The 14,090-nt window shown below is 39.1% G+C and overlaps 1 protein-coding gene across 3 annotated transcripts in view; it reads left to right on the forward strand.

Moving 5' to 3' along the window:
* The window catches only part of INPP4B (inositol polyphosphate-4-phosphatase type II B), a 346,423-nt gene that overhangs the window by 271,725 nt on the left and 60,608 nt on the right, over positions 1–14,090 (forward strand). For all 3 annotated transcript variants that reach the window (XM_054824339.1, XM_054824341.1, XM_054824340.1), the window contains exons 17-18: positions 4,980–5,192; positions 11,719–11,863. In XM_054824339.1, the coding sequence (XP_054680314.1) occupies positions 4,980–5,192; positions 11,719–11,863 (358 nt within the window). The remainder of the gene's footprint in view (positions 1–4,979; positions 5,193–11,718; positions 11,864–14,090) is intronic.

The following is a 14,090-nucleotide window of genomic DNA, read 5'->3' on the forward strand; positions in this document are numbered from 1 at the left end:
GGGAGGTAGTTCAAGCCAGGTTTGTGCATAAGGTTTAGAATAATAGCATGATCAGAAATGGTGGTGCAGTCTGGAAGGAGAAGCTAGGAAGTTAACGCCAGGAGGTCTCAAATTTTAATCCACTTTCTCCTATTATATTCCTTTGTAGCTGTAGGTTCTTCCTCATCTTAGTTTCTTTAGCTCTAAATTAAGGAAGATAGTATTTTCCACCTGTCTCACAGAGTGATATTGGAGATTAGCTGAAGTCTGAAGTACTTTTAAGCATATGTTATCCTATAAAAATATTAAGCACTATAGCTATGACCAGAGGGGTTGAAAAAAGTTTCCCATTGCTTCATGGGCCATACCTTCTGTAATGCGATCTCAATTTGGCTTAATAACACTATCAATAACCATTTCAATATATCTTCAGCTATTGGGAAGTGGCAACCCCTGTGGTCTGCTGAGCACTATTATCCCAGCAGTACATCGTTCAATGGGAGAGTTTCAAATCTGAATATTGAGCTCAGCCACATACTGCAAAGGCATTGCATTGGAGCCATGGGGGAGATAAACGTTGCTCTCAGTTACAGATGTGTAAATCCACGGTAACTCTGAGAACACTGGAGTCGCTCTGAATGTCTGGGATAGTATAGGAAAGTAGAATTCAGCCTGGAAATGAAAGGGAGGAATTTAGGGGGGTTTTGTGGCAATTATAGCATACCTTTCCATATAGTACTGACAGAGGCCATTTTTAGCTGCTCATATAAAAAGTAGAGCCGCTCTGTTAGTGGTTAGTTCAAAGAAATATGTGTGCACAAGTAAAGCAAATCAAACAAAGAAGTGTTTGTCTTGAAGATTCAAGACCTGGTTGCTAAGAATTTCTATGGTAGCTATAGCCATTTGCTTTGCCCTTCCCACCTTTGCCTGTCTGGGCAGGAGGAGTGGACAGTTTCAAAGTGGCTGCAGGCAGCTGTGATACTAACACACTGTTTGAACCATGGCTGTTGGAGAGTCTGACCACAGAAAAGGGCCAGAAAGGACGATCCATTCAGTTTGGAAAAGTCACAGATATTTTAAATTTATAGCTGGTGATTTAGTTGTATGTGTTCATACCAACTTTTCAGGGCCAGGATTAAATTGCTGGTTAGTACATGAGCACAGGTTCCCAGAAGTGGAAGCACGAGTCTCACCTGACACAGTCCACCTGACAGCCCATAGTTTCTATCTCACCTCCACCTTTTGCTGGGAGAGAGATGAATCCAGTTGTCTGAAAAACTGCTGCATGAATGGTTGAATACCTGTTTTCCTGACTATTCCCAAATTTACTCTGAGGAGATTATGATAATCAAGAGAGAGAGTAGGACTATAGCTGAGGAAGCTAAGTGTGGAGGGACAGCTGCTTGTAAAGAAGGGAAGATCATTGGGGAGGAAAGGAAAGACCAAGAAATGAGTTCAGGGAAGGCTGATATTAAGTTTCAGAAACCCAAATTGAGTGAAGCCATACACATAGGTGCTGCACTTAGATCCCTCATGGTTAATACAAAGCATCATCTCCGTATCCTAAGATAACCGATCTATATCATCTGGTACAGTATGGGAGAACCAAGACTAATAGAGTGTCCCTGGTTATATTTAAGATAAGTTGGCATGCTCTTCTGGATAGAATTACGTGACACCTACTTGTTTTTTAAAGCATAAGGTGCTTCTGTTCTCCCACCTTTTGTATACTTTTTATATGTAAAGAAAGAAATGTTCTCTCACATTTTAACTTGATAGAAATTCAGAAATTAAACAGCTGTTTGAAGAAGTTGTAAAAATGATTTGCCTGGTGATTAAATTCCTCAAGTTTATTGAAAAACATATCACTCTATTTTAAGATAATGTTAAGCTTGATATATCGACTAATTCTTTTGAAAAAGATTAGGTAGCAGTGAGTGTATCTGAGCTATCAATAATGTGCATTACAGTTAAGTATTTATGTTAGAAATAGAACAACTGGTTGCATGCATTGGAAGTGGAAAATTAAATCAAATAATACTACTGCTGCTTCTTAAATTGAGCTTATTTTCTCATATTAAGCATGGTTTTACTTCTCCATATATAATTGGCAATTTTCTGTAGTGTTTTCCTGAGACTAACCTTTTATCAACACTTTCTGTTAATTGATTAAGGAAGCCTTTAGCTGTCGACAAGTGTATCCGCATTTGCAGCTTGCAGAAGGCTTGATAAATTCATTTTCCAGCTATGCCTATCTTTGTCTGCAGAAATATTCTTTAGTCAAGTATCTAAAAGAATTTGCAAAGTTTTCATTTCTTTGTATAGACTTGTTTCGTGATTTCAATACAATTTTATAAATAGTGATGTTCTGCAAATTTAGCTGTACTGAGCTGTAAGTAAATGTGGTTAAAATGTAGATTGTTAAACCAATGGAATCCTTGAATGGAATTTAATTACAGAGGCATTTGAGTCTCTGTATGAAAAAATGGAGGTTTGATTCCATGTCAGTTTGCTTTTGAAAATGAATTTTCCCTATAAAATATTTATATTAAATTACTTAAACTTTTCAGATACCCAATACACAGTGCAGTCATAGTGGGCATTCCTTACTTCAAGTTGTCCAATACTTAGTTTTCTGAAATTTAAAGCTTTTTTGAGTTTTTCATGCCTGATGCAGAGACCTGAAATGCAGACTTTTAGGGGCAGGGGAGGTACAAACCTCAGCAAAACCATGTTGTCATTTCTAAGCACAGACAAGTAGTTTGGACACTCTTGATACGGAACTGTAGAACAGTCTCGAAGAGGAGCTCTGCTGTTACTGTGCAAGAAAAGACAACTCTGCAAGTCTCACTTTGCCTCTTCTTTACAGAAGATTAGTAGGGTTTGCTAGCAATAGTCCTCAAAGACTAAGTATTCTCTGAGCATCCACCACGCGGAGGCTGGAAGAGTAGAAAAATGAAATTGTCCTATACCGCAGTTCAGGACTACCACAAGGCAGTCCTGAAAGACTGCATATAAAAAAACTGTCTCTGTTTAAACACCCTTTCCCTCAGGCACCAAGTTAGTAAGGATGAGACAGAATGGGTCCAGTAAAAGTGCCGGGGAGATGAATAGTGTTGCCAAGCCTAATCGCTAAAGAATCCCAAATCATGCCTGAAAGAAGTCCTGATGTTGATTTTAAAAAATCATAGCTTAGATAAGCTTTTGAGTCTTATTTGCAGCAAATTTTCACCTTTTCTATGTGTAACCATTAAGGATCAAAAATACCTTTTTCCTAAACATTATGAAAATGGGAGAAAGCAGAAACTTCTCAAGCAGGTACCTAACCCAGCAGCTGGAGCTTTAAGAAAGCCATCAATTATTTAGAGCATTGTGGTCTAAATGTCAGTAAACTTTTGAGGGGATATTGAGGCAGAAAATCAAGAAAAATACGTTGAGTAGGAGTAGAGGCATGCAAAGAGGAGCAAGAACTAGCAAAGAGGGATGGGATAAGAGTAAAAGTAAGAAGTGCAGAAACTGGGAGAAAGACTTCCAGGAAGATAGATGCTGACACCTCAAGCTGGTTTGGGTTTTTTTTGCTACTTCTCCACATTTTGCATAAGAAGGATGAAAGGGCTGAATGAAGCTAGGCCGGGCAACATTTATTTCTAGCGTTTCCTAGCTTTGTGTGACTGCTTGTTCAGGCTGGTTGCTCTGACTCTTATCTACATATTTCCGCATGCCTGTTTAATATTGTATGCACAAAGGCAGTTCAGCATCTGAATCTGCACGTGACAATCCACTGTGTTCTGGGTAAACAGGAAGGCAACTCAATGCCACTGATCTGAGAGAAATAAATTCAGGTAATTGTGCTGTGAAAGAAATGCAAAACAGTGTTTCATCATCCCCTGTGAACCAGGGCCTCTGACTGCGGAGAGGACCTCTGGCAGCCTGAGTGGGATGCGGTGGATGTGGTATAGTGGCAGGGTGCACGCTCTCCCCACTCTGTCAGATAAACCCTTTTGAATGTTGTTGAAGTAACCAAAATTTGTGACTCTCCCCAGGTGTCTGTCATGGTGGCTTTGCTAGTGGTTACCACCCCGTAGTGAAAGGGAATGTGTCCTCACCCTCTCCTGTTCAGTAGGCCAGCCTCCCAAGAGGAGTAGTGGAGACAGGGCCACATGCTGTGTGTGACTGCAGGAGATGGGCGTGCGTGGCAGACTGGCGGCAACAGCAAGTCCTGTTACGTGGAGACAGTCTAGAGATGCTAAAGACCATAAGCATAAAGCATTTTCCTTTTCTTCTTGGGGTGGAAGGGAGATAAATAATGCAGGGAGGTTGGAGGTTTTGAAAAATACAGTAAGGTTCCAGCTGTCACAGTCAACAAGAAGGAATTAGAAAAATGATACAGTGATTGAATAACATCTTCAGAGAGCCTAGAAAAACTACTTCAAGGTTTCCTTTCTTTAAAAATAAATTAAAGCTAGAAATCAGGTGTCATCACTTGCCCTGATAGCTGGGTTGATACCTACAGGTACCTACATCTCTGGAAACACTGCTTTTGCAATTACTGCAATCTCAGCAGTGTAGAGTGGTGTGTTTTTATTTAAGAAGATCCTTAAATTTGTTAATCATGTTTTATCTGACAGTTATTCAGAAATTATTGAGCAGTGGTTGGTTACTCTTGGAACTGGTTCTTGTAGAGGCTTGTCTCTGCAGGCAAAATTTGGAACTCGAATAAAACAGGCTTGTGTGAAAAGATGATGATCTCTATGACAGATACTGTACTTTTGTGTTAATCCTTAGGACACTGGGATTGTAGAATGTGATGATGTCCTTAAACCCCTTGAATTGTTTCTCGTTGTTTGTTGGTCGTCTTTGGTTTCTGCCTCTCAGACCAGCCTGAAACAAATACTCACTCCGTCTAAGGGCAATTCAGTGTTACATTAGCTACGTTGCAGTATTGCATTCTTTGATCTAACTTTTTTCATTCTTTTTTTTTTTTTTTTTTTTTCTTCTAGACAGAGTTATTTGTGCATGCATTTAAGGATCAGCTGGTCAGAAGTGCCCTTTTAGCACTATACACAGCCCGGCCTGGCTGTGTCCTCAAGAAACCAGCTGTGCCTAGAAACAGTGCAGAAGAGGGGGGTGATTTACAGCATCAGGACCATCCTTCTCAGATTAAAAGACAAGACTCTATACCCCATCATTCTGAGTATGATGAGGAAGAGTGGGTAAGTGGTCAGAAACTCTCGGTTGGTATTCAATCCTCAACCCTACAAATCAGCATAAACAAATACAAGCCCTAAGTGTCCCTGTCACATGTTACAGGGGGGCGGGCAAGAAAGGAGTGCAAAACTGTGAAATAATGTTTTTGAGATGCGTTGTATATTTTGAAACTAACTTGAAAGAATTTTCCTAAGTACTGTGTGCTTCTGTGTGACTGCTTGGTTGTGCATGTAACAGCACAGGAAAACCACGTGGAGCATTGGCTCCTCTTTCCACGGGGCCATGGGTCCTGCCAGGAGCCTGCTCCAGCATGGGCTTCCCACAGGGTCACAGCCTCCTTCGGGCATCCACTTGCTCCAGTGTGGGGTTCTCCACGGGCTGCAGGTAGATATCTGCTCCACCATCATCTTCCATGGGCTGCAGGGGAATCTCTGCTCTGGTGCCTGGAGCACCTCCTCTCCCTCCTTCTTCTGCACTGACCTCAGTGTCTGCAGAGTTCTTTCTCTCACATATTGTCACTCCTCTTTTCGGCTGCAATTGCTGTTGCCCAGGTTTTTTTCCCCTTCTTAAATACATTGTCCCAGAGGCGCTACCACCATTGTTGATGAGCTCGCCCTTGGCCAGCAGCGGGTCCGTCTTGGAGCCGGCTGGCATTGGCTCTATCTGACACGGGGGAAGCTTCTAGCAGCTTCTCACAGAAGCCACCCCTGTAGCTCCCTTGCTACCAAAACCTTGCCATGCAAACCCAATGCTTGTCTGTCTTTGCTCTTACATGAGTTCTTTTTGCTAGTTAGGCAGATTTAAGGAGACTGGAACAGCATATGCTATTATGAGGGAATTTTTATTTTTTTCCCCCAAGGCTGAATGTAAATAGTTTAAATATACACATGAATTAATCCTCAGCAAAGCAGAGCTGTTTTCCCTTAGAGTCTGTTCTTAGAGGATGTCTGAGATTGCATAAAAGAATTAAACATGGCTTTTAGATTTTAACATTCTTAGCATATCTTTCAAAGATTTGTATTATTTATATGGCTGAGATTTTGTAAATTAATTATTTTGGTGGATGTATTCATAATAGATCTGCTTCTTTGTTACATACACCTTGATTTCAACCTATCTTTATTCAGTTCAGGCTCATGCTTTCAGTTCGTCAATGTATTCTCATAAATGTAAAGGATGCCAGTATATTAATCTCTATTATAAATAATTAATAACTTATATGAGCTGCAGTATGCACACCTGAACTGTAATTTTTATCCATACTACAAATAAGGGAAGAATAATATATTTCTCCTAGAGAAAAGACAATTATCTCCAACCCCATGCATTAAGTAGTCATGAGATTTAAACAACAAATAAATAACTCATTCTTTTATCTGTCTTCTGGTTTTAGAATTAACTTTTTTCATGTTTTCTCAACAACCCGAGGGGCTAGAATGGTGGTTCTTTCCTTGAAATGAAAGCCAAAATGTTTGTTTCCAGCTGTTGAAACATTCAGAAAAATAAACATTACAATAGATTTGATAAAAGGGAGAAATTTTGCATTGGAAAAATGGCATTTTTGTGCAAGTATTTGTATTTTAATTTAGTACTTCTGTCACTGCAGAGAAGCTAGCTTTACTGTATTTCATTATTGATTTTTAAATTTATTTCTGCCAGGTGCTTGGTCCTCATCTATTAAAACATATAAGCACATTTCTTTAATGTGTATCTATTTTTTTGTGCTGAACTAGTAAGATTACTTGCTTGATTAAAATTAAGTGTACCTGTAAGTATTTTCTGAGTTAAACTGAGTCAGAGTCACTGTCAAACTTGAGACAGCATAAATTCTAGAGAAATTTTGGTTTTTTTTCTAGATTTGAAAGATGAGGCTTCTGTTATTTTTCAGTTCTTTCTGTCAGTGGAGGTAATGAATAATGTGGGTTTTAATGATCAAATTGTCATTAGCATGATGAGAAAGAATAAATGTATATAAAATTTGAAAAAAATGCTTAATCTACTCTGAAAGTGAACTATAAAGAAAAAACCTTTGCGATACATTGGTTTGTATGCGCAGTACTATATTTCCTTTGCTATTTTCCCACACACACTATTTTCAAGCCCTAGAGTTGCATTTTACAATTGAAATTTCAATTTTAGTTTTGCCTGAAATCTAAATCAGTGATGTCCAACAACTCTTTAAGCTGACACTGTTGCATCCGCTTCCAATGACTACGTTTCCTTACAACCATCACGAAAGTGAATTCCAGGCAGTGTTTAAAAACTAGTTGAGTTCCACCCCCTTCCCTGGCATCCCAATTTAACTTTAAGGAATAACTCCCAATTTCTTAACTGTGCAGGGTACTCTTTCACTGAGTCACCAGTGTTTTCCAAAAAGCCACCTTCTCAATAGCAAAATACTGTGTTGCCCCTCTCCTCTTTGATACCGAGCACAAATATTCATCCCAGAGTAGCTGACAGCAGTATGGATTGAGCTATTTATATTGGTGCACTGCACGTAGGCAGTAGTCAAGCATTACTGTTGAAGTAAAAATATTTAACTTGAGAGTTTTAGATTGCCTCTGGGTAGATATTCTCTTCTCTTGCCAGCTGCTTTTGCTATCCTAGAACCTCCCTGCAGGAGGGAACAAAGCATGTTGTCATGTATAATACAAAAAAGGTGGGCACATTGCCTCTTGGAGCTGTTTCTGCTCTACATTTCTCACTGACTACTTAACATGGTTGGAGCTACAAAGAACAGATAAAATGGCATTTCCGGTAAGTTATGTACAAGTACTGACATGGTACTTGGACACGGGTCTGGAATACTGATCTGTGTGTGATATATTCCATTCCAAAGCACTGTCATATCACAAGGAGGTGTTAATCGTGCACATTAGTTAAGATAGGTGCTTTATCTACGCACATACCTGAAAAGAACTTTAAGGTAATATATGGCTATCAACCCACATGAAGGAGACACAGTACCTTCAGAGCACTGAGGAATGCAGTTGCTGTGTCACACCTAGCACAAGTAAAGCACACGACTGTAGTGGTGTATATGGAAAGACAGGAGAGATGACTGAGGAGCTCTGTAGTGAATTTAGAAAGCCCGAGAATCCTTTAAAAACAAAAAGACAGCCTCTGGGACTCCACTGGCTGGCAGTCCTTAGGAGGAAGACATCCAGTCAGGTGTAATGACAGGAAAATAGTTTCCACTCCTGCTCTCTAAAATGAGGGGGTTGGATTGCCTTTTAATGATACTTTCAGAGTGGATGGAAATTAATTACTGTTTTTTGAATTGGGTGGATAAAAGAGAATTATTTTAAAGGTTCACTTTTAAATGTTCTAGGAAAAATGTCCAGCTTTCTGTGATGCCAAGGCCTAGCTTTTCATGGAGATCATTATGACTCTGCATGCATGCCTGCCAGTACCACAGCAGAGGCAGCAAGAGAATTGCAAATACGGCCATTTCTAACTAGCAACACTTAGCCACGTGTGCCGGGACTCCTTAATATGCCAAATGGCTTCTGAAATTTGGAAGAAGTAGATGATGTCAGTGTGTCAATGCTCTGTCCCAACAGGGTCAAGCCCTGTTACAGATTCCCACCTTCCCTGTCACTGGCTTGACTTTGGAGCTTAAAGCAGCAGTAATGAGAGGGAGCCAGAGACCTTGTTTCTCTTGTTCTTTCAAACCACAGTAGTTAACTTACCATCCAAGTAGCTCCACAGCAACTGGTGGGGAAACTGGTATCAGAGGAGAAGCATCCTGCTTAGGAATCTAGGGTCTTAGTACCTCAGTGTATAAAGAAATAAGACTTATTTTCTTCTGTTCCCTCACTTCACACAGAGAGCCTGTAAGAATGCTTACATGAGAGGCTGTGGGTGTATTTTGTCCTTTAACCTGGTACGTGCTGCAGAATGATCACTTGTGAGGCAGTTCTTGGGCAAATTGAAAACAGACCACTTAAGGAGGTCAAAGGTGGGTGGAAAGTGTGCTAGACTAACAGGAAAATGTTATGGGACTGGTAAGGAATGACAAAGAACGTCAAATGGATGGTTTTCTTCTTGTGGAGAAAATAGGGAGTCACTTGATTTTCATTGATTGGAAACTGCATTTTTACTCAAAAATTGTTCTCACCAAACTGCAGAATTTCAGCAGCGCTCTTGGCAAACTGTAGCCATCCTTGATGCAGACAGAATAACATCACAATGAGCGATAGACACATCTACTTTTTCTGTCTGCCTGTAATGATAGCTTCTAATCCCAGGAACCTCCTATGTGGAGAAAAAGAGCTGTGCAACAGGCCCTCGCTCCCTCTCACGTGCCCATATATAAAAAAGCCAGATGTATGATAGTAAGAGTGGAGCTTTCTGTCAACAGATGTTTATGAATTTTGTTTCTAAACCCTCGGGGAATGTTTGTGTGAATATTGTATAGACATCATCTCAATGCTAGGTTAATAGTTGGTTTGAAAAGAGAAAAGTGTGCTTTCCAAAATGAAACAAGGGCTCATATTTGTGTTGCTTGTGCAATAACTCCAGATGCTCATTAAGAGCTTAACACTCTTTGTGTTGGGATTAAACTCCCCCAGCAGGGGGAGGAAAGGGAAATTACGTTGCTGCAGCCACACTGAGCAACTTGAGTTCATATACCTCAGCAACTTCAGTGACTAGAAAGTCTGAAGTTCCCTGCTACTCTCTGGCAAAATTCGTGGCTATTTGGGGCCAGAATTTTTACTATTTACAGTATTTCATTGCTCTTCATAGAATCCTTCTCCCAAAAATAATACTTGTGACTAGTGAAAATCAATCATTTCACCCATATTCTAAATGGTTTTCAAGAATGCTTGTGGTACATACAGGATGAAGCTTTTGAAGGAACCTATACCAGTCCTCTGTCTTTGGCTTTAAATTGTACCTACGCATGTGAATATCAGATAGTCGTGTGTCTAATGGTTTGTTTCATGCATCCAGGTGCAGATATTTCCACTTGTTGCATTGTACATGCAGTGCTTAAAATAAATTTTTAATTAATTGCAGTTCTGCGTGAGAGTGACCAGCTTCTTACCTCTTGTAAATCATCAATGCCTTTTTCATAGTATGGTTAAGGCATGGGTTTATCTAGGGAGAGGGTCAAACCATGGTTTCTACATCCGCCTATAACACGAGATGCTCACTTGTCCTTAAGGCAGCCCTACAAGATCTTTCAAGGAATCAGGTTTGGGCAGCTGGAGGAGAGGATCTGTGTTGCTGTACAGATTCAGCAAGTACATGTCATGTCCCTCAGGGCACGATGCTTGTCACAGGGTGTGCCCTCAGGTGGAGGGAACAGGGAAAGATCAGATCCCTCTAATCAGGATAATGGCCTAAAAAGTGTGGCATGTAATTAAAAATAAATCTTGGATTAAATGTTTGCCTTAATTAGTAGTTCTACCTTGGCCTTCCCCCAACTTCTAAGTGTCACCATTTGTATGGAACTATGATATTTCTCTGAGTTTTCAGTTTTCTTTAACCTTATCTCTTCTTGTCTTTCCCAACTTCATTTTTACGCCTCAAGGCCTGACGCATAGATAACGCTTCTGGCTGTTGTATCATAAAGTAGAAAGGAGTGATATTATCTTCCCATTTTTAACCCTCAAGCAAACTCTGGTTGCTCTGCATTAGTTTCAGAATGACTCAGCATTAAAACATGTACATGGGGGTTTTTTGTGGATTTGTTATGCTGTCCGATTACTAGCCTTGTGTAAAGCCTCATTTCTTGTACGGCTTGGTTTTTTCCTTTTTCTTATTCAGCCCCACAAAAGTAGGTGCAAGAGCTTCAATTTCTGCAGCATCCAGCACCTGAAAGACCCTTCCTGTATCTCTGTTCCATAACAGCTCTTTCTTTTGCTCCACGTTAGCTCTTTTGTTCTCTGCTTGTACAGAATTTCTTCTATCACTCTATTACTTCCGTAATTCTCATATTTATAATAAAGTCAGTTAAGTGTGATGGTTGTGTGAGAGGTGAAGAATGAAATTGAAATTGTGTTACCTAATAAACATGTCATGACAGTATGTTTCTAGTCCTTTAGTTTTACATTTGCTTTAACAGAGTAACTGATGTGATAAAATAGAGGGTGTGTTATATTATCAAAAAAGAGGTTGTCAAGTACGATGGAAAACTGGTAGTTGCACACGAGATTTGATTTGGCAAAGCTCTGAATGTCTGCGCTCTTACTGTGTTCTTTCAAATAGACAAACTGCTCAGTTCTTTGTGATTGGACCTGAAACTTTGCATGCATTTTCATGTAGAGTTTGAAGCACATGTGTTTTCCAGTTTCAGTTCAGTCATTTACACTGCAAGAAAAAACTCCATGAAAAAGGCTTAAGTTGGTAGTAGGCTGAAGAATGAGAAAAATGGTGATATGCCGACACATAATATTTCTAGTAATACTTCTGGTAATTTACATGTCTCTGTCTCCGCTTTAAGGTGTTAATAAGTTAGTATTGTCTCTTGTTTTTTTTCTTCAGTAATGTGCAGTGATAATTATTATTATATTATCTTTTCAGGACAGGGTGTGGGCCAATGTGGGAAAGAGTTTAAACTGTGTTATTGCCATGGTGGACAGACTGCTTGAAAAAGATAACATCAGCAACATTAAAGAGGCTGAAAATGATCCTGCAGCAGCAGATTGCAAGGTGTTGCATACAGGTGGTAAGCAACCCTTTTCTTCCCCTATTTTTTAATCATTGACTAGAGTAAATAACGGAAAACGTCACAGAAAAATTACAAGAGTCAATAGTATCTCTGAGCATGCTGATAGCAAGTTTTTGCACAGTTGTAGCCTTGAATGATGGAAGGTGATTTATCAAATTACAGCTTCATTGTGTCCTCAAACTGCTTGCTGTGCTCAATTTTTTATGCCTCAATGAAAACCTTTTGAAACCACAATGTTTTCCTTTGAAAACTGATGTAGTTTAATTTATTTTAGATTCTACTTGAATATACTATTTTGAGAAAAAAAAATAATTGGAGTGTGTCTTATCCCATAGGAAACTTGTAAGGAAAGGTGAACATTCTGTTTCAGTGTCATTCTTCTGTAAACCCTTCCACTTTTCTGAAGTGATACGCTACTGATTTTTGTTTTCTGATTTGCTAAAATCTATTTTTCCCTGAATACAGTGTCAATCTGTGTCAATACTGAAGGCTAAGTAGAGCAATTCCATGAGATGATGTGAAGAAAACTTTGTCCACAGCAAGCCCTAGCCACCAAATCTTCTGATCTTCTCCTATGGTTACATTCCTTGTTGCTTTCTCTAAGCATAGGCTAGATCTGCTTCATAAGTCTGACTAGACTTTCTGATGTGCAAGTGGATTGCAACAAATGAAACATCTCCTTAGTGATAATGGTGATAGTCCAAATATAAGGAAATAAGAACCAACCCTTGTGCCACTCTTCAGTTAAAAAAAAACAAACAACCAAACAAAAAAAAACCAACCACAAAACAACAAAACCCCCACAATCACTTTATTTTATGGAGCTTAGTATAATTTTGGCTTTTTTGTTTAAATTGTGTATTTTATTCTATATTTTCTATGTTCTTCCCTTCCTTGCCCCCCTGGTTTTAATCACATAATTTTATATCAAGGGTTTTAAAGTTATTAGAACTCATTTGTAATTTCTTTGTTACACAACAAGAATTAAAAATCTTTTTTCAGTTGTATATAATTTGTGTAGAACTGGTGAGTTTTATGCAAAAGATTTTGGTTGTAGTATTGATTTTCAATGCAACTGCAACATCAGCATTTTTACCAGTATAAGAGATTTGTGCTGGCATCTGGGAATTCTTATTTTCAATGCCAGATGCATTCGACTTGGTTTTTTATGAATAGTCCAGAGACCAGAGTATTTCTCACCTGTTTGCTTCTCTGAGTTTCTGTCTACCAGGCAAGTATCCCTATAATGTTAGAGTGAGAGATGATATCATCTTTGTTCTCTAGTGAAGTCTTGCAGGTGTAAAGTATCAACACAGTTAGCTTTCTACATTTTTCAGACCTTTTTCAGATAAGAAGGTACAAATATTCAACAGTGAGGCAGGTGTAGTTGTCAACTTGAAACAATCTTTAGAAAGTGAACCCAAACATACTGATTTTGATTAAAAGAATAAAACTGAATATTTGTTCTTGTGCCTAACTCCCTTCTCTTCCCCCTGGTGCTAGCAAGCTTTTCTGCTATTGTTAGCAGAAATCCAGTATGGCTATTAGAAATGTTTTGCAGGTATAGTAGTAGCACACTTTCACCCAAACTTCCCCCAAGTTACTGCAGTGCATTTGTGTGTGTATACATAGACACACATGTACTGGTTTTTATCTGTATTCCATAGTTAGGGAACAAAATTTCAGATTTCCTTCTCCCTCCTGAATCTCAAAATCGTCATGATTTAGGATAATTATTTTTGGATGCTTTCTGACATGCTTAGCAACATGAATGTTTACAGCTTTTCCTTCACTCTCTACAACCCCCTGAATACGTCCTCTGTTATTCTATATAAGCCATTAAATGTATTTAACCAATCCATTTGAGTCTCTCATTGTAGTCGTAAAAAAGTGTGCTCTTAGCTTTGATTCAGGCTCACACCCTACACAGCCAAATGAATTATCAGTTAGTGCTTTTAGCTCTCAAAGCCAAAAAAACCTTAGAAGTTACTTCCTCTTAAGTACTATAATAAGCAGTAATCAAATAGAATGAAAGGTACCTCTTGCTAAGCAATAATGGTAATTGTAATGGTCAGAAAATTATAGATGTGTTTCATTCAGCTGAGGAGTTGTCTTCTGGAGCTGACAGGCCAAGGACACAAAAAATATCAAGACATTATGGCACTGGAATAAATTATTTTCTTTTCCCCTCATTTCCAGGCTTTCCCCATTTCTCTTGAATCAG

This window comes from Grus americana, chromosome 4, assembly GCF_028858705.1.
Source record: "Grus americana isolate bGruAme1 chromosome 4, bGruAme1.mat, whole genome shotgun sequence".
NCBI classification, from domain to species: Eukaryota; Metazoa; Chordata; class Aves; order Gruiformes; family Gruidae; genus Grus; species Grus americana.